The sequence below is a fragment of the Scaptodrosophila lebanonensis genome, unplaced genomic scaffold (assembly GCF_003285725.1).
Source record: "Scaptodrosophila lebanonensis strain 11010-0011.00,11010-0021.00 unplaced genomic scaffold, SlebRS2 tig00000159-arrow-arrow-pilon, whole genome shotgun sequence".
Classification (NCBI taxonomy): domain Eukaryota; kingdom Metazoa; phylum Arthropoda; class Insecta; order Diptera; family Drosophilidae; genus Scaptodrosophila; species Scaptodrosophila lebanonensis.
This window is the reverse complement of record NW_022060596.1, coordinates 1,151,440-1,175,707: the sequence shown is the minus strand read 5'-3', so window position 1 is coordinate 1,175,707 and position 24,268 is coordinate 1,151,440. Positions and strand designations below refer to the sequence as shown.

At 39.3% G+C, this 24,268-nt stretch overlaps 1 protein-coding gene and 1 long non-coding RNA gene across 2 annotated transcripts in view; both read right to left on the bottom strand.

Moving 5' to 3' along the window:
• Positions 1-24,268, bottom strand: part of LOC115629591 — a 55,695-nt gene that overhangs the window by 3,769 nt on the left and 27,658 nt on the right. The gene's annotated exons all lie outside the window — the stretch shown is intronic.
• Positions 208-2,008, bottom strand: LOC115629587. Its single transcript, XM_030526079.1, has 4 exons — positions 1,848-2,008; positions 1,414-1,527; positions 1,128-1,357; positions 208-1,074 (listed from the first exon to the last, which is right to left on the bottom strand). The coding sequence occupies exons 1-4, from the start codon at positions 1,912-1,914 to the stop codon at positions 772-774; spliced, it is 714 nt and encodes a 237-aa protein (XP_030381939.1). The 5' UTR covers positions 1,915-2,008; the 3' UTR covers positions 208-771.

Here is a 24,268-nt window from a genome sequence, read left to right as displayed (position 1 = left end):
ATGAGAAAGCATCAGTCCGCTTTGGCTTCCAGCACCACTGCGATATTGGCAACCACTCGGGTGGCCACTGCATTCAGTGGTTACTCACAACTTTGGCAAATGGATGGCTACTCCCCTTCCTAACCAACATCCGCATCTCCGCACCACCCACATCAATTGCTCCCTCACTTCGTAACAGAACTTTCCGAAAATAAATTCCTAAATTTCTTCAACTCGATTATTTGTATTTCAGGGATTTGCTTCTTTATCGCATTTGTCCTTTCCTTTCCACATTTACAACATAGTTACAAAATATAATAAAATAATGGTTGTGTAAATGCATTTGTCGGTTGTGATCGAATCATTATTCTATTTCTATTCCGTTGGACTATTTGATCGTTCCACAACGCAATTGTGGCAGCCTTAAGGAAGGTTAAATAAGCTTAAATGCTATGTTAAATATTTTAATTAGAAACATCCTTAAAATGAGTTGCTATGCTTAGTAGCTTATTCGAAATTCTATAAACTCTCCACTATACTCATATTACCTCGAACTAGCAACCTAAGAAATTTTATTTATTCTTCTTCAATATGATTTGTGACTTCCTCCTTTGCTTAAATATTATATAAATGGTAAGGAACTGTAGTCCTGAGGACCCTTAAGAAATATAATTCAAAGCGTCTCAACAACTCTATCGGGAAAAGAGACCCAAACTGATTCGCTTTTCAGTGTGGATATGTGTGTATGTGTATGTGTGTGTGTGTGTGTAAGTGTCGCTGCTAGTCGCGATTTTATTTGCCACAGCACTTGCAAGGACCCGCTGATTGTTCCTTGAAAGTTAACAAGCCATGCAATGGACAACGTCGCTGTGCCACCAACTGCTTGAACTCATTCAGGGGGCCAATAAAAATACCACGGGGAGTCAGGATCTGAACTGGGGATCGAGACTGCTTGGCTGATTCGTCCCCGGGCCTTATTTTCGGTTGTTCGCGCTCCCCAAAGTGTAATTGCTCGTTGATGGCACCCCCGATTATCTTTAGGAGTTTCAAGCCCTTAAGACGCATTGCGTCCTTGGTGATGTTGAGGCGAGAGATCTGTGATGTTAAGGTGAGCGTTGGATCTGCCGCGAACTCCAATTGCGACTCACCGGTTCAAGAGCCGTTTTCTCCTCAGCCTGCCGCTTGCGACGTTGTGGATGTCGTAGTTTTGAAATACCTGTCTTCATGGTGATGTTTTTCTTGGCCCCGAGGCATCCTGCAGCTTTGCTGTGGCGCAAGGCATGCTCGTAGATAAGGTCGACTAGGGGGCGTCTTAAAATCGCATAGATGTCGTCAATTGGTGGATTCTGCGCCTCTGTCCTGATGCCTTCCACCAGAGCTGCGAAACGAAGCAGGACTTTAGAGTGTCCACTCGGGGTGGGCAGCAACACTCACTTTCTTTGACCGCCTTGTCCACGGTGTCGTTTGCGATGGTCTGGGTCTTGTTCTGCTCCTGGGACTGGCGGTTGTATGCATCGGTAAGCTGCTTGGCGCAAAGAAAAATGCCAGCTGCGGAAGGACGGAGTAGTTGGAAAATCATTTACGCATAGACGTATATGCTGAGGCAGATAAATGCTCCGCGAATTGTTGTTTTGTGTTGTATGTGGCAACAACTAACCAAAGCTGACCTGAAAATGTGGCTTCGACCGTTGCCAACCTGTGTGTTTCTAGGGCTTTTGTCAATGGCAAGATGTGTGTGTGTGTTTCTGGGTGTGTGTGGGGCTGGGTGTATGAGAGTATGTGTATGCTGTAACCACAGCTCTTCCTTCAAATTTCCATTGTTGTCTCGCATAAATAGGAATGTCAGGACCTCTAAATGGATCTCTTACCACACATTAAGGCCATCCAGATCAGCCAAAAACGCCAAGCTGTGGTGGATTCGTTGCGCGACAACATTTGGACGCTTCTATCTTCTCTGCTTCAACCGCTTGAGGAGTAACTTTGGGAAATTTACGTATTCTCCGCGTTCGAGTATAATGTTGAGATATATTCAGTGCTCGACTGGGATCTTATTTAAATGAACTCCTTAAACTCAGAGGTTTCTTTGATTCAATTCCAGAAACTGATACTGGATTCGCCGTTTCATAGTTTTATGCCATGTACACACTAAGTACATATATTCTTGATCTGTATGAAAAGACGAATTGCTAAGCCATGTCCTTCTAATCAACCTCTATAGTTGTATTTCTCTAGCCCCTAAACAATACAATAATTTTCCAGTGCTTATGTCAAGCTTAATCGCCATAAGTCAATTGTACAGAAACCCGTAGCCATTCCTTTATTCATTCCATTCCATTCATCTGCCTATACTAAGACAGTGGTAGTGGAATCATCGTATTTAGAAGCAGAGCTCGCTCGACTCTAGCATTCCAACCTTTTTTTGTGGATTGCTTGACTTAACCGAGGAACATTTGGTTTACGTATAATTGCTTGTGAAATTGCTCAGCTTGTAAACGACATTGCCGTGTAGCCTTCGCCCACCATTCAGCTATTCAGAGTAATTTGCGGAATGATTATACATCTTCCAGCCCAGCAGAGATTGGAATGTCGCCGTAAGCGACTCGATGGTCGGACTCAGGAGTACTTGAAATTCTCGGCCACACAACCAAATAGCTCAACGTTTTAGTTAAATCACGGCGATCGTACTAACCCTGAGCACCTTTTCTCATACTCCCAGCGCACTGCACTGGAAAATAGCTGGCCACTCATCGCCAGCATCTTGGCAGCACAATTTCGAGATAAGGTAGGGCTGACTATACGAATGTTGCTTCGGAGATGATTGAAGAGTTGACTGCCTTGTCCGGATTCAACATCTAGCATATTACTCCAAATATATAATAGTGTGCGAACTTTTTATTATATTTAAGAGAATAGCGTGACATATGGAATTCCAGGTAAATGGAACAAACTTGCGAGAACTCTGCCTTTATTTCCAAAACATTGCTCCATCTAATTGCTTTTGTAATGTTACCTAAATATTCGCTCTGCTTTTTTTGCGAAAATTACGCCACCATAGTAAAATTTTAATTCTTAGTAGTACAGCCAAAATGCGGAAAGTCGGAAGTAAGGGAACTTTTGAATTGTGTTTGAAAACGAAAAATCGAATTCAAATTATTCAAATTTATCTTTAACATAATTCCTTCAACATTGGAATGCCGCCAAATTAGTTTAAGTATTTAGTACGCAAACATTTAAACGATATTTCCTAATGCAATGTAGATAAAAGATCGGATGGTGCTGTCATATTTATACATTTAATTTAGTAATTTCTGATTCAGCACAAATAGAATAGAATAGTAAGCGAATATTTAAGCTACATTTAGTTAAAAGCAAACAGAAACTGCAGCTCAGTTTTCGTTTCAGATTAAAATGTGTGACCTTGTGAAGGAATCCGCTTTTATCTTGAAAAAATGCTGCCAAAATAGTAGGAATATGTAGTAAACGAACATTTAAATAAAAGTGTAAGTCGAAAATGGAAACGAAATTCAGCCACCCTTCGTCTTACATTTCAAAAAATGAAAAGTCCCTACTTGCAAGGCTTCTACCGTCCTCTTTAAAAAATCATTGAATGCATACTACTAACTAGCTAGCTACCATGTGTATATAGCAAGCGAACATTAACATTATATTTCTTAATGTTAGCTGAATATTCTGTTTAGCTAAAGGCTATCCTTTGTTTTAGGTGGAGAGGTACATAACGATTAGCCTTTGCATTTGTACAGTCAGATATTTATTTATTGTTGTACTTCCGCATATTATTCATTGCAGTGCACTTCTGTATATATGCCTTGCTACTTATTAAAATGTTTGAGTTTCTCATTGGCCCCCATCTACCACCCACAGCTCCTGCTGCCGTTTCTGGTGCTCATTCCCGCAGCTCAATGTCAGCCAGCAGCAGCAATGTGTGCCCTTCATCTAACTCTTTGAATATGCAGGCGAGGCACGACCGTGGCGGGGCACAACTGAGAATATCCCAAAACGGATTTCTCCAAGTCGTTGCTGAGAAGCGAGCAACCAGCAACCGTCGTGTCGCCCCCATTCATATTTCCACCAACATCGACATCGACACCGACATCGTTGCTTACAGTTAAGCTTCGCTTTATGCCATTGTCTTTGTGCTTTCCTTGTGCTGCGGAGAGGCTGCTTGCCAATCTGCTTTGCTTTTATTTTTATTGTTGAAATATTTTAATCAAAAGCTCAAGTAAACATAAACAAACAGTAGTAGCAGCATCAGCAGCAGCAGAGATGGCAGCCTCAGCTTCAGACCCAGCATCAGCATCAGCATCAACATCAGTATCAGTATCAGCATTGGCATCATCATCGTGCTCATCATTGTTGCCACTGTTGTTGCTATTGTTGTTGTTGTTAATAATAAGGATAATGTCTGCAAACGCTAACATCTTTGCTCGTTGTTGTGCTTGTTGCTGTTGTTGTTGTGTTGGGCTGCTTTGTGACGTTCTCAGTGAGTCTCTGAGCCTCTGTTTAGGCGACAAGCTCAATATGTTTCTTAGTATGGGCCTGTGTGTGTGAGTGTGTGTATTTACCTGTGTGTGTGTGTGTATGTGTGTGTGTGTGATTACAAGGTTTCAGTTCTCGCTACTGCTGCTGTCTCTTCTCCTTATTCGCCTTCTTCTTCTGCTGCTTCTTCTTCTTCTTCTTGATTCTAGCCCCGCTTTTGTAACTATTGTTGTAATGGCTGTTGTTGTTGTTGTTGTTGTAACTGCCGCACTTATAACAGAGACAAACAAATTTCATCCACTTAGCTAAAATAAAATCCAACGACAACGGCTAGAAACAACACCAACAACAACAATATTGTAGAGCTCTTAAATAGAACAAAGGCAAAAATCTATGCACATACACACAAACAAACAAGCAAACAAACACACATACATACATATTTGTGTATAAATAAAAATACCCACATACATACATACATACATACATACTCGTACACATGAACATAAAATGTCCATGAGCATGAACCCTGGTGTACTATACGTAAGTACAAGTATTTCGAGGTTTCTGCGGCGAAACTATCGTTAAAAATGAATATCGTTAAAAACGGAAAGAGAGCTGAAACCCAACTCGAAACGGACAACAAGGAATAATTTGTTCGCTCAGTTTGTGGCAGCAAATTACTATCGTCTTGGTAACATGGCGGGACGCGTGGATCTGCTTGTCCTTTGGTCATCCAATCACCCGTCTGTATGAACCAGTACATAAAAATCGGAAAGTATGGAAGCTAGAGCTATCAAAAGTTGTTCACCCAAAGCGAGTTTCGAATTTCTTCACTAGCTCTGATGACTATTTAAAACTATGTAAATTTAAGGAATTTCATTTCTGGCAGGAAAATCAACGAAGAATGCATAGCAGAAGAATGGATATTAAAACAAGCCATTACTATTCATTTAAATTAACAAACATACTACTACTTGTATGTGTAAAATAAACTTTAATGTGGTGGCTGGAATATTGTATTTCTTTCGAGATGCGAGCGCTCTCCTATGTTTTTTTTTTTTTTATTATTGGCGTTGAAGTAGGAGTCTTCAATTAAATTTATAATTCTATTGTTGCTATTTTTAAATAAGCACTGCCATCCGCGCATTGCATGTACAAGGCATACCCATTGCAAAAAGCAATCTGCGCTCTTATTAATGATTCGGAACTCGAATGCCTACAATGAAAAGGTTCTGCTTACAAAAGAACAGAAATCAAATTGAAAAAAACACCTACGAGCTATTTTAACTGCGCGAGTCTATATACACACGTAGCCAGGGCCAACGGAGCTTTTAACTCACATTCCGTATGCTGCCCTGCAATTTTAATGGAATTCGATCCTTTGCACCAACCACCAGGTAATGAAATAAATGAAATATCTGCCATTTCCTTAATCCAATTACTATACTTATGATTCAGTTCTCATGAAATTGCACCATTACCTGATTCCATGTAAAACTTTCTGTCGTAATGCAACGAGCAGCTAATTATTTTCATAATTTTCCTGGAAATTGACGAACACACACACGTATATTGGTACGAGCACGAGCCAATTATTGGCAGAAAAAAAAACACCGCTATTTGGTATCACTTTTCATTTATTGCTATTTACGAGAGCAAGCAAAAATATTGCGACTTAAAGACACTAGACTACTTTTCACTGAAAAATAGAGATTCTGGAGTTGAATACTACAAGTGCAAAAATGTTTATCTACTTGTATGTTCAACACGTTTGTTAACCAGCGTACACTTTTTTTACTGCCCTTATCGTTGGCATAGCCAATGCTCTGAGACTACAGTTTTGATTTTGTTTCCGTGATTTTGCAATCCACCACCTTGGAGATTATAGCCCAGGAAACCGTTTAATGAAGCAGAAGCGATTAAAGTCGGACCCAAGGACTTCACGACTTCACTGGTTAACTGCATTCTAAGTGGACCTTCAATAGCTTTTGGGAGCTACAAACTCCAAAGACTGCCTCAATTGCTACAATCAAAATGCTGTGTACAAGTTTGGTTATGCTAGGTCTTGTGAGAGACCCTGGCTTTTATATAAACAGACCCAATACTCATTTTCACTTTCTGTGTGCTACAGACTCGTACATTCGTATTGAACAAGTAAGCCTTTTTATTCATAAAGCTGAGGGTATAACAAGGGTGGATGAGGTTTGTGCAAGCTTTTGGTCCCTAGGCAACACAGGTTTATTTAATTTTTTAATACCACTTCATTATGAATATGCGCGAGCAAGCTGTACAAATCGGAGCCTATCTCCACCAAGTACTTATTTAAATTATTGATAATGGATTCAACGTGCTTGTTATTAAATATACATATACCATATATATTTATATATATTCATACACACACAATTTTTTTCTCAATACAGAAAACATATTTCATTTTGATTTCTTGCATATGTGCCGAATCCGTAATGCAAAAACACACACACACAAAATATACCGAAATTTCAATTTTGTTGCTTTTGTTTTTGTCCATTAAGCGAAGCAATTCCAGTCGTTCGAGTCGTTAATATAGCTTGGCCATTAAATAAATCCGCGACAGAAACGAGCGGCCATTATACGAGTTGCACATACATTTATACTCATAAATATGTATATGTGCGAGTACGTACAAATGTATGTCTATATGTATGTATGTATGTACGCATGTATGTACATAGTATGCGCGTACATACATTTCTGTTCATACTGCTATAGTTACAGCTGAAAAGTATGCTATGCTTTTTGCATATTTAAACGCAAATCTGCGCTGCGGGAAGTGGGCGCGCTTACTCGCTTAAATTCAAATTCAAATTCAGTCAGTCAGTGCAAAATATAAAAAATATTACCAGAAAACAAACACACAAACAATAAACAGCAGTAGCAGCAGCCGCAACGACAGCAACAGCAACAGCAACAACAACAACATGTCGTTCAACGAGCTGTAAAGTCAAATGCGGCGAACGCAACGCGTCGCATAAATTATTTAGCAACAACAACAAAATCAAAAAAGAAAAACAACAACAGCAGCAGCAAAAACGGCCATTGGGGCTCGCGGAACGCAATGTAAAAGCTGCAGGAGGACGAAAACGAGTGGGAGGGGCAAGTTTCTGGTAGGAACTAAGGCCCTGAGCCTGCGGTGGCTTGACAAGCGTTTGTTGCAGCAGAAACAGGAGCAAAAACAACAACAACAGAAACAACAACAGCGGCAGCTGCTGTACTATACGAGTACCTACTAGTGGGAATAAAATGGCGAAAGAAACGAAACGGAAAGAGTAAGCGCGTAAACGAGCGAACGAAAGAACCAACCAAACGAATAACCGTTTGCCATACAGCAGCGTCGTGAGTATGTGCGTGTGTATATAGAGATGTGCAAGTCACGTGAGGCAAACTAGTGCTCCATATCTATCTTCTATTTAAAAGAATTGCTCTGGGAAAATATAATGGCACAGAAAAGTGGACTCAATAAGTAATCATTTTTTAGCCACATTTGTTTCGTGTACTCACAAATAAATTGTGTTTCGATGTCTGCTGTTTTGGATGAAAAGGTCGAGTTTTTTGAAAACAGCACGTCTCTCTTTTAGATGCCCATAATATAGAAAACATTTCCATTTTACAACTATAGTATAAAAGGAATCATAACCTTCTAATTGGTAAGTGAATTGCTAAAATAATCTCATCAAATCAAAACGTCCTGTTATTTATGATTTAAAAAAAAAAAATCGTTCCGTTTTTAATATTTTTGTCCTTTATGAAGTGTAAGGACGAACACCAGTTACGGTGAAGTTCAATTTGGAGCTGTGAACGGAGTGTGTCTTAACATCGTGGGTATTTATAAGTACAATATCAATCTAATTCTATGATTGGTGTGTTGGTGTAAGTGTGAATGGAATATGCTATATGTGATAACAATTGAACTCTATATGTTGGATGGAAATCAGTTGGTCATTGCGGGGTTGGGTTGTTGTTGGTGCTTTCACTTTCATGGGTTGCTCAGGCGCTTCAATCGGACGGAGTAAGTGTGCCGTTGAACTGAGAGTCCGGTGGCTTATACTAAGCGGCTGCCCTTTATGCTTAGCATGCAGTTTTGCTGGCCTGGTAAATATGTTTACTGTTCCTTTTGGCATACAGTGAAGTCTCGATGCGTGGGATGACAGGTGTCTCTCGCTACAGCACAGTAGCTTCGTATTTCCACAAAACAGTCGATGGTCAATTCGATGCGGAGAGATCTTAAGAGCACACCATTTGGTTAGAAACACTCTTCAATATTCAATTTATTCATTTTCTAAAGTAAATTAAGCTTCAGCGCAAAGTGTCAATCATAGATATAAGAGCACGCATAAAGGCGTAATGGTATATATTTGCATATATTGGTACACAAATACTTATGCATATGCGGGCTGCTTTAACATGACTCAACCCTCATTAGTGTCCGCGTTTAATTGAAAACCATTAAAAAACAGAGCACGGCAGCTAATCAATATAAAATTATGCAACTTTTTGTGTCTGTATGTGACTTAAGAGGTCCCTGCTCTTTTCACAATTTCGAGTGCTGAATGCTGAGTGCCCGCAAAGTCGAGTGCACAAAACACAAATTCGTGACAATTCAATGAGCACTTGATGCACGCGCATCCCCAGCTGGAAAAGCGAAACGTGGACATTTCTTATATCCCCTGAAATTTGACCGAATCGTATGCCTCAGCATTTGGCTCAACTAACACTCGCAGTATGAGTGTAGCAACTGATGTATTTCCGATTTCAGGCAGGGGAAAACACACAAAGCTATAGATTTGGGGTACCGTGATTAAAGTGAATTAAGTTGTATTCATTAACATACATCCGAATACCTACAAAAAAATACGACCTAAGTAGCCCCGGTTTTATAATACTCTGCCCCTATGTTTATGCATGTGTATCCCTGTCTGTAACAATAACACAATTAATACAGTAGCTGTATATTTGGCATTCACAAATATGATAATTCGTCTTCGGTGTTTATCTTCAAGAATCTATCTATAGCAATAATTTCGCGGGCGTATCGGAAACACATTTATTAAAGAGCATACGTATTAAAGAGCTGTTTTTAAAAAAATCAATCCAACTATTGTGTTTTTCCACTGTTTGCTTTTAGAACTACTAATGGCATATATTTTATTGATGGAAAATTATGATTTTGTTAGACTGTGTCGGTTGCTATGACCGGATATTTTGAATGGCCAAGTTGAAGAAGAGATGTGCATCCTATTACTATAACCACTAAATCAAAAACGAGTATATCGATAACCGCGGTCGGGTGTCCACATCTATGGGGTGCTATATGTAAGTGTCTCTGAGACACATTTAACAGATTCACATCATACATTCCTTTACCTATCGCCGCATCTTTTGCCCCCTTCCGCCCTTTTGGGTAATGCCTTCAATTTATGAATCTTCTGATGTAGGTGTTGCAATTATTTACAATTGCTTATCAAATTTCAGCTCTAATATGAAATAGGATTCAGGAGAACTCGGCGGATTTGATTGGCAAATGGTAGATGAGTCAGTAAAGAACAAATTCAGAAGAGAAGAAGATGCCAAGCGACGCTTCTGTGGTCATACACCTGTAATGCTGATTGCTCTGAGAGTTTGGGTGGCGATAAAAACGACACTGAATCTGCAGAAATAACCAGAAATGTCGGCCCAAAAAAGATGTAATTAAAACAAACCAAAAGTGCGACTCAACTCTAGCAAGAAAAGTGCTGGGTATGCGTATACTTCTTCTGTTTGTTATATTTTAGAATAATTTCAAATATTTGAGAAACACCTTCTGAGTGCATTTCTTTTGTTTGAATGGAAAAAAAAAACAATTAACTACATATTCTGCCTGCAGTTTTTATTATTGACGTCACAAAAATGCTGGCCCTGCGGCGGTGAATCAAGAAAAAAAACACACTCGTACTGCGTACACACATAAGGCATCTGTGTCGGCCACGCCTCCTTCTGCCAGTTACCTTTTTCACTTCCCGCAAAACTAATATACTTTTGTACCTTTTCGGTACTGAGTATAAAGAGGAAATACAGATCTCATGCTGGCATTTATTGTGACTTCCATTTATTGTTTTCAAATGAAATATTGAATGTTGAGAAAAACTGAAGGGTACGCAGCATGCAGGCGACATTATAAAGCGCCATAACCTTAACTGTCAACTTTTTAAAATATAATACATATAGAAGGAAGTTCAAATATAAGCGATTTGATTGTCAAGCAGGGACTAAACTTTGCATTTTGCAGTCGTACGTTTCGCTTGTCGCCTGTCAAAATTCTTCGAAGAACTTAACGGGTAAGCAAGTTTCATGCTCACCCTTTTCTCTCCCCATGTCTTTCTCCACTCAATATGTATTTTTGCCGGCATATAAATAACGCGTATACGCAACGTCTGCCGTGGCAGGAAAGCTGCACTTTTGTGTGCTGGTCGGTGGGGGAGCGGGACAGCGGGACAGAAAGACTTTGAAGCTGTCGCTAAGGTTGGCAGCCTTGTGGTTGCTTTTGATATTTTCAGCTTGCTATGTATATGAGTATCGTGTGTGTATGTGTGCGTGTGAGTGAATGTGTGTGTGCGTCTATGTGTGCTCATGCGGAAAAGTGTTTTTCAATTTTGTATGTGTGCCTGTGTGGCTGAGCAGTTGGGGCCGCGACACAACGGCCTCCCTTCTATGTATGACTGTGTGTGCGTATTTGTTTGTTTGTGTGTGTTATGCTTTTTTATATCAATTCTTCTGCAGTCGCAGCCACGACAATGACGACAACGACAACGACAACAACAACAACAATAACAACAAGAACATAAGAAACAAAAACGACTTCACTGACTTTCTATGTCTTCCACTGACTGCCTTTTTGTTTTTCATTTCTGCCTCCCACTTGCGTGTCAAGCTTCTCACTCTATGTGTGAGTGCACTCTGTGTGTGTTTGTCGTCTATGTTGGCAATGCTGCTGGCGTCCATTAGATAAATTGCGCGCATTGTACTGAGCTTCGTACGAAGCGCAAATAAGACGAAGACGAAGAGGTAGAAGTGGACGTGGACGAAGACGAAGACGTCGCATGAGGCTGTGAAAAGCGCAAATAGAGAAAAATGTCTTGAAGTATTTTAATATGTATGTGCACACGCGCGCACATAAACACGCATACACACACACACACACACACACACACATACGCACTCACATAAAACACACGCTTAAAGCAATTTCTAAGCCGAAGTCTTTGCTGCCTTCGCTCGCCCGCACTTGAAGCCTCGCCGTCGAGCTCGTGCGAAACTTATTGGAAAATTGTTTCGTAAAAGTGTGAACAAGAAAATTGTCGATGCTGTGCTAGAAGAGAAGTGGCAGAAGCTGAAGCGGAAACAGAATACGAAAACAGCAAAACAAATCCAAGTATAAAAACCATTATATTATTTAGACTGAAGATGAAATGGCAAATGCCAAGGTGTGTTTCATTCTATATCCTTATATTTGTGTGTGTGTGTGTGTGTGTGTGTGTGTGTGTGTGTGTGTGTGTGTGTGTGTGTGTGTGTGTGCGTGCGTGTGTGTGCGTGCGTGTGTGTGGTCGTGTATAACTCATTGACTAACTGGCTCTACTTGACTCGGTGGTACATTAATTGAGCAAAGACTTCAACCTTTTGCTTCTTGTTGGCAATTATGTTGCCTACTTCAGGGCGCAGCAAAATAATGTAAAAGAAACTATTTTAATTGAAGCTTGCAGCAATTTGCCATTTAGACGAACCAACTAATGGTAATAATATATATACAGTAGCATTACGTTGCAATAGATATGAACAGATATTCATCAAATTTTGAAACTATGTGGAGATTCATATAAAAAACTTAGGGAGACTGAAACTTTAAGTAAGATTGGACTCTCTTTTCACCTTCGAATATCTCGAGAGTCGTCAGAGTCTAGGAGCATCAGTACAGCGCTGTGGTAAAAATAATTTAACTTTGAACACATATCTTCATTACAATTTCCTAAGTACCATTGAAGAAAGAACGTTAAAAATAAATAAATAAGTCATTATATTTCCAAATTGAAATTAATTAAAATCTAATTCTTGGATCACAGGAAAGGGAAACCAGATCAGAGGCATATTATTTACATTGTTAAAATTTGTTATCCAGCAACTTTTAAGACTTTGCTTTACTTATGAGAGTTTAGTAATGGAAGAAGAATTTATCATTAGGTTTTAATGTCGGCTCGCTTCTAACCGCACAGAAGGGGTACAGCAATAGAGAGTTATCTGAAAAACGATGTTTAAATCATTCTGTGCACTTCCAATATTCTTTTGACGCCTTCACTGGAGAAGTGTCTGGTGCAGAAAAGTTTATTTGATGTTTCCTTCTATATACTATATTGCAGTAGTATGTAGAAAGCATTGCTGTCAGTCGCTCAAAAATATCAACAACAACAACAACGACCACCACAGCATATAAATAAATTTGTTTGCTTTGCGGCGCAGAGGCATCGGCGTCTATATCGAAACCGCGAACCAATGGCAGGCAGTTGTTATGTTGTTGTTTTTGGAATTTAATACGCTATTTTTAGATGATTCATGCCGGGGGCAATGGTGGGGAAAAACAACAACACACTGACAAGCAGACAGCAGCATGCACACACACACATACACACACACACACACACACGCTCACAAACACACAAGCAAATATGTAGACAACCAGTCAGACAGTGAAATGGAAAGACAACCAATGATGGGGGTAGGGAGGGAAGCCGACTGGCTGGTTGACGCAACCGGGAAAGGCAGTATATATTTGCCAATATATGGACACGGACGGATGTGAGTGTAAATTTTGAGTAAGAAGGCTGCGTGGATGCAAGGCGATTTGAATTTGTGGTGACACGCGAAAGCAGCGCGAACGACCACAAAACCTCTCACACACATACGCACACACACATACAGAGCCAAATTTTTATATTTATAATATGCATGGCACATGTAGCAACAACAACGAGCTGACACTCTCTGGTCCTTGTTGCTGGCTGGTCTGGCTTTTGTGTATGCAACAAGAGAGGAGGAAAAAAAAACACACACACAAAACGAACTAAAACTTTCTCAATGCCACAAAAATCCAGCAGCTTGGAAAATTCATTCATGAAATGCCTATGTGTGCTTTTATGTGCGTGGGTGTGTGTTATCAGTTGAATTAAATTTCAGCACTTTACTGTTATTGTTGTTGCGGTTGTTGTTGTTGTTACTGCTGCTGCTGCTGCTGCTGTTGCTTTGCCCCACCTTTTAACACAAACGTTAGCGCTTGACAGTGCTGCGATCAGATTTTATTGCCCTTTAACACGTGCCCAACAAACAAATCGTTATGACTTTTTGTTGTTGTTTTTGTTGTTGTTGATATCCACAAGCACACAGGCACACACACACACACACAAAATACAAATATAGATATATATATATATATATATATATATATATATATATATATATATATATACGTATGTGCATTAAAGCATATAGATATGGAAATAAACAAATGCCACCGAGGTCCGCATATAAAAGCATATTATGAACAAAGCAAAATATAAATACGTTTCAGCAAAAAATGCATATCAAATAAAATTGACCACATTTTCAAATTAAATTCAGCATTTCAATAGCTTTATCAAAACTGTATTCGAATTTGAGTAATTAAAGCACATTTTAAAGAGATTTTATGGAAGGATAGTCATTTATTAAAACAAAGATACAATCATGTTTAAAACACGTTCCAATTGCAGGCAAAACAATACATTAAATAATACATTTATGGCATTCATTGGAACATGCGATTCACACTCAGTTGCTGCATCGATCAGCTATCAGCCATATATCCCTCGTTTGTATTTGAAGGAAACCATAAGTGTAGATAACTTCGGTTTCAGTTTGGGCATAAACTATCTTTGAATTGACTCGGAAGGTCGCTTCTTTAAAAATGGGTCACATTATTTGTAAGCATTGATGACTTGGAGTGTGAAGAACTACAAGTTTTAAGATGCGTTCCATCTTGCTTCCGCCCTACATTTCTTAATAATCCACCATCAGAGTTTACAAAGACCTGACTATTCAGTGCAATCGAAATGAGTATGTGGTGGCAAAACCGATTATGTACAAGTATTTCATAAGCCAGAAATCTAAAAATATTATTTTAACCTTGTGCCGCTCCTGTATTTCTAAACGCGATGACAAAGTCAAGAATATGTCATGATTTACTTTTCCTTTACTTTTACTCAAGCGCTACTCTTGAGGAATACGATATTTCTCAGTAAATTGTATTTGAATAAAAATTAAAAGCTTGTATTAATTAAGTAAATGAGATGAAGTAACAACGGATATACTATTTAGACATTGGTATATTCATCGACAATCATACTAATCATCAATTGCATATTGTATCTTGTTATATTGTTACAAGTACAAGTACACAACCAAATAAATTATATTTTTAGGTCTACACAGAGAAACAAGCCCGTTTATCTGTTATTATAATATTTGATTTCCGCTAGCATAAACAAAACGAATTTTAAAGCAACTCTATATGCAAGAGTACATGGGTTTTTCGGACTTTGCATACAAAATGTGATGCTCTTTCTGCAAACGCAATCGTGCAATGTAGAGTTAAGTATTTAATTAAGCAACATAATTAAATTTCAGTTGATATCCCCAGACTAGGCTTGACTTGCCTCAGAGCTTACCGAAGCAAGTAAAATAAATGTAGAGTGAAATCGAATCTACACATTAATTCGATTCAATGAATTTAATGCGCTTTGTGCTATGCTAAATATTGAATTAAATATATTGCATATTTGCCATAAGCGTTATTTTATTGTAGAAAATTTAATTTTATTGCGACTGTCATTCAAATAATTTCAAATTAAAATTCATTCATAAATGAATCCAATAATTGCTACATAATTGACAAATTTGTCATGTGAGTGGGTGTCTCTGGGTGTACTCAAGCGCGCAGAAACCGATGACGTCTTTTGACAAACCCTTCGCTCGTATATATGTATGTACATACACGAGTATATAATCACATACTACATGCATACATACATATATACTAAATATATAGTACTTGTCTGTATGTATTTGAGAGCATTGCAAATGCCTGACGGAGATTTGGTTTTGTCATTTTGGGTTTGCTGTCACACACAGGTTCAATCAGACAGCCGCACACATGTGAACACACACACACACACACCCACCTATAAGCCTGCATTCTTACATCGACATGTAAGTGCGCAGGCTATGTGCATGAGTGTGTGTGTGTGTGTGTGTGTACATGAGTTGGCCCTTGAAAGGTTATTAAAATTTCGAAAACGTTGCAAATGCAGAAAAAGTTACGACAACAACAAAAAATCAACCACAGCAGTCACACACGCACACTCGTCCTAAGGCTGGCACCCACACACACCCACACACACTGATACACACACACACATACAGGCTTAAGCCTCCGGTCCTCTGTCTCTGCGGTTTGGCAAAAGAGTTGGTTAGCAGAATGTTGTGAGCCGCAGATGCGAGACAGCAGCTACATGCGAGTATTCAACTGCCATGAGGGCCACTGATTAAGGCTGAGTGCGGGTGAGAGAATGGGTGAGAGAGCGTGGGGCAGAGCTGCAGCAGAGTGAGAGAGCGCGCTGGGCAGCGACAAGAGCAACTATTGCAGCAGCAGAAGCAGCAGAAGCACCCGCAACAACAACAACTAAATGACACTTCAGCAATCCACGCAAAAGTGCAAAAATGTGTGAGGCTGTGTGTTTTCACATACGTGTATGTATGCACATATATACATATGTATGTGTATGTGTATGTATATTTACATGTGTACATAAATGAAGGTGTACAAGTACTAGGCACATGTGTTGTGTGGGGCTCTTCGTTTTGCTGCCAAAATTGCATTCAAAGGTCGCTGGGTTGCTTCAAGTGCCAACAACAAAACAAAACTGCTCGAACGGCAAAAACCGCAACTCAAAAGCAATTTCAAAAAGTCTAGATCATCCGGATGTCTCTGTGTAGCCTCAAACTATAGACACAAACCTATGTATATGAACAGTTCGGTGCATACATATATGTATATACTTGTATATTTTCTTTTTCATTAGAAAGCTACTTATTATGCCTCCATTTGATCATGCAAGGTCAGCTTTCGCTTCCCCTCGGCTATGACAGTTCATAGCTTAAAAAGCACTTTCAAAGTCAAGTCGTTTGTATGACGCCCATTGAGTAAACTGATCCGACATGGTCGGTCTCGATATACCTCTTATCTGATAACGTGCGACCTACCAATATTTCTACTTTGTGTTACAACTTTGTAATATCCAATAAACAACAAATTTCAAAAGAAGATTCCACAAGATATATATATATATATATTCTTGATAAGTATCATAAAACGGGTCAATACATAGCCATGTCCATCTGTCTGTCCGAAGGTACACAGTCTGTAAGAGTTGGTCCTGCTCGAATCTACAAGCAGCATTCAATTCTTGCTTAAGAAATTTGTTAATTATTTAATAAACTATGACTTCAGTTTGTTATTTATGTAAAAGAAAATAAGAACAATTTCAAGAACATTTTAGAAAGATAACGAAACACGCACTTCCCATTGTTCTATTCAATAGCTTTATTTTGCTCATTTCGAGAATTTGTTCTAATTGGTAATAAGGTCTATTAACTATGACTCCGAGAATATTTAAATCAGTCTGTCATTTTCCGAAGCACAGCAATTTTATTTGGCATTTTGAAGTAATTATTTTATTTATTTATTAACCATCGACAGTGCCTCGAGTGGGAAAACTCGTTCAATTCCCATATGTGTTCACAATCCAATTTAAAATGCGTCAAAAATCAATATCAATGCCCTGGACAGGTAGCGAAATAATTAAAGCGATTAAAATGTTACACAAAAGCCATTACCGCGTTATTCGCAATTCCTGTGTAGTGTCCAATTGTAGTTTTATTATTCAACAATATGAGAATTCAAAAACACTTTGTTCGCCTTTTTTACACAATCAACTCAATCCCCAAAAATAATTGTCAAACTTTTTCCATTCCATCTGTCCAGCTATTAAACAAGGCACTGATATTGATGTCGAATAGACTTTTTCAAAAATCTTTAAAAATAGTTAAGGTAGTTTAGGTAGTTATTAGAAGAACAGTTGATAAGATATGTGTTATATAGTACCTTAAATTCATACTTTTGGGCACAGTTGCAAGTCAAAGATAAGTGGAGGAGAACTCCCCCTTCCATCAGTAACAATCCATTAAGCTCTTTGCAACAGACCCCAACTAGGCAGCTGAATGAAACACAGGTTTAATAAAGTTTCTGAGGTCTAAAGGCTTTGCATTCAATTAAAATGCATTTACAATTTTTACATATATTTATTTGTAGCTGGGAAGCTCATTTAATTTGCAGTCGATATGCAATTGTCAAGTTCTCGGAAAATGTGCAAAGCTGTTGCACAATATTTTGCAATAACTGCTGAAAAAAATGAATATTCTGCCGTGGCAGGTCGCTGTAGCTATCGCTCTCGTGGTCGCAATACGCAGTCCCTGCCCTTGACTACTTAATCATGAAGGTCAGATGCACACATATGTATGTATGTATATACACTCGTACATACATATGTACGTACATTCATATGAACTTAAGTGGCAGCAACAGCATCAATTGCTGCCAAACGCAAAGGCAAAGCCAATAAACCGAGTCCAAGCCCAGACCCTGACCCGGACCCGGACCCAGACCCAGACCCAGCTCACCTTTTCGCCTTTGTTGTGGTTGTCTGCTAATTGCAGCGTCCCCCACACCATGTCCTTTTTAAATTGTTGCATTCTTTTGGCCAATTTGCTGCCAATTCGAACGTGCAGAGAGCGCGTGTTGGGCGCACACAAGCGCAAGCTTTCCAAAATACTGCAAAACGGTAAATGGCATTCCAGGAATGGTACGCATCATGAGCATCGAATGAGCAGCCAATGAGGTTGCCATAGAAACTCAACTCATCGTAACTTAATGCGTCCCGTTCCGCTCATCCACTGCCCTCCAAATGAGGATACACTTTCCAAAATAAACTGGTGATAATATTTGTGACAAAAACAAAACGAAAACCCTCTCTTGGCCACCAGTAATTATTATAAGAAGCTGCATTACTGAATGCGAATCATCATACTTGTACAAGCCAAATGCGAGTCGTACAAGCTCTGCTTCAGTCAACAAGATAGTTCGCCCCGTGATTTGATTCTTCCTAGCAAACTGACAGCTATTGGGAGAACATCGTGGGAACAACTTGCCTACAAAGTCATACTCGCCCCTCAATAAAAACTAAATCAATTTGTGAGAAATGTTTTAAAGCAAGTATTTGGATTAAAGCCTAATAGCTAGAGTTTTTGCATTTATATTGCAAAAATGTAATGTTGGGCAGGATATATGAATCCAAAGTACTTGAAGCACTTGAGGACACTTTGCCAAATGCCAGAAACCAGTCACTTCAGCAGCCATCAGAAAATAGAGAGTGCCTTTAAGATGTCCTTCGATTGCCTAAGACGATTGAAGTGCAGCTGCAGTGGGAGAACGTTCAATTGTGTGTTTTTCATAAATTGTTTGCAATTCTGTCTTCTGCTCATTCTTTTTAGGAGCTAACGTCATTTGAGGTCGATGGTCGCAAGTTTTCTGCAATTCTTGGAAGAGTTCAGGGCCCGAGGAGCTAATTCTAATTACCAATAAACTGTCATATTAAAATATAGAAAAAAAAGATAATTGATGGCAGGTCTCTTTTAAGTTTAAATATAATAAGATAATAATATTAATTCTTATAAATTATTATTAACTAATAGTAGGCTTCCCTTAAAAATATGCAACAAAGGAATTTAGAAAATCAATATAAGTACTATATTGTATAATATACAAGTCTATTTTAATATGCTTGCAGATCTCAAAGACTGGTTTTCGGGACATTTGTAATGCTTTGTGTAATTGTTTTGCTTCAGCATGTCATTGTATCAGATGGATATGTTCTTTGAGTGTAAATAGTGCGGTTAATATCAAGAAATCTAGCGCTTTCTCTGACTCTGCCTCCGAGTTTTGTTGAATTTTTTAGTTTTTGCTGTGACATTTCTGCTTTTTATCCTTTTTATTTCGTTTACCTACCTACATACTATTTAATAATACATGAATATGCAAATGTGTGTGTGCGTGTATGTGTGTGCGTGTATGTGTATGTGTGGCTGTGTGCAGTTTTGTATTTGTGCAGTTGACCTTGCCAAATGGCTCTCTTGTTGGCTGGGACTGGGACTGGGGCTGCTGCTTTGACCAAAAATTTATGCGCCTTCCCCAACATTTAGTTTCAAAAACAATCTAGCAGTTATGCCAGCCACGCCCATGCCCACGCCCACGCTCACTATTGCCCATACACTCACCCACAAACATATACATATTTATGTGCATCAATGCTGGCTCATACGAATGTGTATGTGTGTGTGTGTGTGTGTGCGAGGCCTCAAAAGCCTTTCCATGCGCATTGCTGCACTTGAAGCGCGCACAGCGAGCGGCAAAAAGAGGTGCAATAAGGGGACGGACAAGGCTTGGGAAGGGTGCCAACGATTACGTAAAATTTTGTCAACGTCGTCAGCAAGCCCCGAGGCATTCGAAATGCCGCATGGCCACACCAAATAGAAAATAACCAGAAATAAATCAAAACAGTTCGCTTCGAGAGCAGGAAGGATTCAATTAAACGAAAGTGCGCAATGATTAACGGCAATTGTTGTAAATAAAAATCCCACCGCCCACTTAATTACGCCCACCACAGCCGCACGCGCGCCCAAATACCCGTACTCGTACTCGTACCCGCCATCGCAATTGGAAGGCCTTTGTGCTATTTTTAAACGCATTATCTGCATATTTGTGGGCGCTGTCAATGCGCAATAATTTCGAATGTTCGGAATGCATTTTAAATCGTACGATATTTTCAGTCGCATCTGCAACAAAACTGCAACCCTTTCGTCCCTAGTTTCCCCCACAGCAGCAAAAAAAACAAGAGAGAACGCTACAGTCGAGCAAGCCCGACAGTGTAATACCCTGTACCCAGGTAAACTTCCGTCACTGAGTTATATGCGCCCATAGCAGCAGCAAAAAGAGGAAGAAGAAGAGCGAACTTGTTGCTGCAGTTTGGGGGGGTTGTACTGGTGAGAATTTGTTTTGCTAATAACTTTTCTTAGAATTGACCGAATTGAATAAAATTGTAAACAACATTAGATAATTGTATAGAAATTATGTGTGCAAAGTTTGGTTTAGGTAGCTTTTGAAATGTGGACGCTATTGACGAAATTCTGTAGCGGGGGAAGGGGGGGAAAATTAAAAAAAAAAAAATAAACTCGTCCTTACTCGGACCTAGGAGAATCTGGATGCCAACTTTGGTTATTCTAGCTTTTATAGTTTCCGAGATCCTTGCGTTCATCCAGACGGACGGACAGACGGACAGACGGACAGACGGACAGACGGACGGACATGTCTAGATCGATTTCTCTCGTCAAGCTGATCAAGAATATATATACTTTATGGGGTCGAAGATGCTTCCTTCTGTATGTTACATACTTTGCACAAACCTAATATACCCTTTTTACCCTACGGGTACAGGGTATAAAAACAAAAACAAAAAATACATGCCATGGCTCCTTTCATGATGAATCATCACACAATTGGGCAACATAATAGGACTGTAATTGGGAAAGGGCGGTACAACAAAATGCGTCACGCCATGCTCTCCCGGAAATACAATGACGCTGCTTATAATCCATTTATCTAATTATTTAAATATATGTACATACGCATACATAGCTGTATGCAGATGCACGTCACAGCAAACAATAGAAAATTTGCAGTGTTAGAGCAATAAGAGCTAACCACTCGTTAGAAATACGGCTCCATGCGTTTCTTGTAGCTGCCAGCACTGGACCCGAATAAATTGTCCAACACTGCGGCAGTAGGCTGTGTGTTTTCAGTTTTAAGCACCTGGATCGTTTAGCAGTACGGTGCAAAGGCTCAGTTTTATTTTTAGCTCCTTATTTTTCTCCGCTTTTTATTTCTTCCTATTTAAATATTTTAACTTTGCATTCGCTCAATCAAAAGTTCAGTTGGTCTTTTCTTTTCCATAGTTTTCGTCCGCTGCCTTTTTTTTTTTACTTAATAATTTTTTGTGTTATTAATTAATGTTGTACTATAAAATTTCCTTTCCTCCTTTATTTTCCATAACTTCTTCACTCTTCACGGCTTTTTTGTCCAAATTCTTATTTCTATGTATTGCTTGCCATAGTTAAATAAATAAAATAAATAAATACTAGCTCTACAGCTATCTTCGAAAACATCGGCTTTCAAATAGCAAGGCTGACAAATGCCTGTATAGTATTGTTCATTAGATGGCTGGCCATTGTGCTTCAATATTGACAATAGTATCAGAGAAGTCGCAAATAATATGTTAGTGAGACCAGCTATTAGACAAAAGTGTGACCAAATAAAGATTTCAAAAATTAGAGAACATGCAAGGCTGCTGGTTGGGAGCTCGTTGATGATGAGGAATGACTTCTGTCAACGAATTTACAATAGTGCCGTTGCACAAAATTGCATTAAGGCTGCTAATGACGAAAACAAGAGCTTGTAATCAGATTTTCACACTCGCAAGCCAACAACACCATGCCATTCAAACCAATGTGTGCAACAAAAGCATATGAGTATGTATATACAACGTGTCTACCTAGTTATCGGTGGAGCACAGTCCACACGATTATCATAACATTTTTAACTAACGGACCAACACTCTCCTTCCATTGACCCACTTACGGCCATACTATACAACAATACAATTTTCCTATGCAATGCATTGATGGATGGATGGATTTTGATGGACTCTATTCAAACATTCACCCTCCTCTCCGCACTCCGCACTCCGTACTCCGCCCTCCGTCGACCGCCCTCCGCAGTTCCACAATTCCAGTCTGATAGCTGACAATAGAAAATCACACAAATTGAATAATAACATATTAACCTATATATTAGTTTGCAAAATATGGTGCATCGATTGAATTGCAACTATTTTTAGATGGGAAAAAAATGAATATTTGTATTTATAATGAACACGTACATATGTACATATATCTTATGGCAGTCCACCCCATTTGATTGATTTGATTTGACTTGGTTTAGAGCGCTGTGCGGGCCGAAGGGGTCGCACTGAGCGGCTGAAATCGCATTAATTGGCCCTGGTTGCCACTTAAATGCAAAAAATACGTTTCGACTGTGACTCTAACTATGACTCTAACTATGACTCTAACTATGACTCTGACTGTGACTGTGACTGTGACTGTGCAATATTGCGGATTATTTGTATTGGATACGAAGGTGGCTCGTAAATGGGTCACTCAGCCATCGATAATAATGACAATACAAGTAATAATGCCCGGTCAAACACCACCAATGACCATTCTCAGTTATCGGTTCGTCATTCGCCATTGTGTGTCATTGAACGGTTCGTTCACTCGTCCATAACAAAAGTGATTGTGGACGAAGCGCACACATATAAATACTAGTATGTATGTAATAATACATACATTCATACATTTGGGCTAACGCAGGATAAGAAGACACCAACCACTGGCAGTGACAGTGGCAGTGGGAGTGGGAGTGGGACAGCCATCAACCATCGCTCAATTTAATTATTAACTTTGATGCATGCACACATTAATATACTTACACAGGTTGTACCTGGCAAAGCATTCAATACTTGTATTCTCTATTGCTTTATGAATTCATCAAATTTCAAAAACTGCTACTCTGCCACACTCGAAGCAGGCCACGAAAACCTTGGTAGCAGGCGATTGATTCTGTAGTCTGTAGTCTGTGAGCGGCAATCAAGTCCTTATATTTGTGGCATAATGTAATTAATAATCGTTTTTATTTACTTTTAATGTGATTTGTTAGTGATTTGAGGGCAGAAGTTGCTACCCACACACAGACATACATATGTACAAGTACATATTGTGTGCTCACTTGCCACAAATCAGTGTGCAAAGTTGAATATTTATGCACGCCTCCTGAGTGGCATTATCAAAATTGATTTAAAACAAGGCATGCAATTCATGGTCCTGGTCATGGTAAGCAGTCTTCAGCTTTAGGCAGCTTAGCTTAGCTGAGCTTAGTTCGCCAGCCCGTCTCCGTAGCTAACTTTTTTTAATCAAATTAAAGTGCATTATGTCCACTGTGCGACAACGGCTACGTGTCTTCTAAGGCAACGCACGCAACTACACGGTTATACAATTTGCGTGCAATAATGACAACAATGTCTCTGAGTGGGAGGGCACGAGGATAGGGACAAGTGGACTGTCAACGTTGCCGTGTTCTGGATGTTGCTATTGTTGTTGCTGTTGTTACTTTTGCTGTTGCTCTTGCTCTTGCTCTTGCTGTTGCTGTTGCTGTTGGTGGTTTGTTAGGCGACTTACTTAACTGACTGCGCCAGGGACTGGCATCGCTTTTATGCTGCAATCAATTTACACAACAATTTGCAGCTGAATTGGCCACCCATGCATACAAACAAACAACCGATCCTACAGACATACATACGAGTATGTGTGTACATATACATAAGCCGCCATCAATTGAAGTACACACACATACACATTGTGAGAAAGACAGACACACACACACACACACCCACACACATAGATA

Bases quoted from the DNA above. Each gene is read 5' to 3' on its own strand.
- LOC115629587 (XM_030526079.1), bottom strand. From the start codon at position 1,914: ATGTTGTCGCGCAACGAATCCACCACAGCTTGGCGTTTTTGGCTGATC. The intron at 1,358-1,413 runs GTGAGTGTTGCT...TTCGTTTCGCAG, and splicing joins GGACAAGGCGGTCAAAGAAA to CTCTGGTGGAAGGCATCAGG. The intron at 1,075-1,127 runs GTGAGTCGCAAT...TTAACATCACAG, and splicing joins AGAAAACGGCTCTTGAACCG to ATCTCTCGCCTCAACATCAC.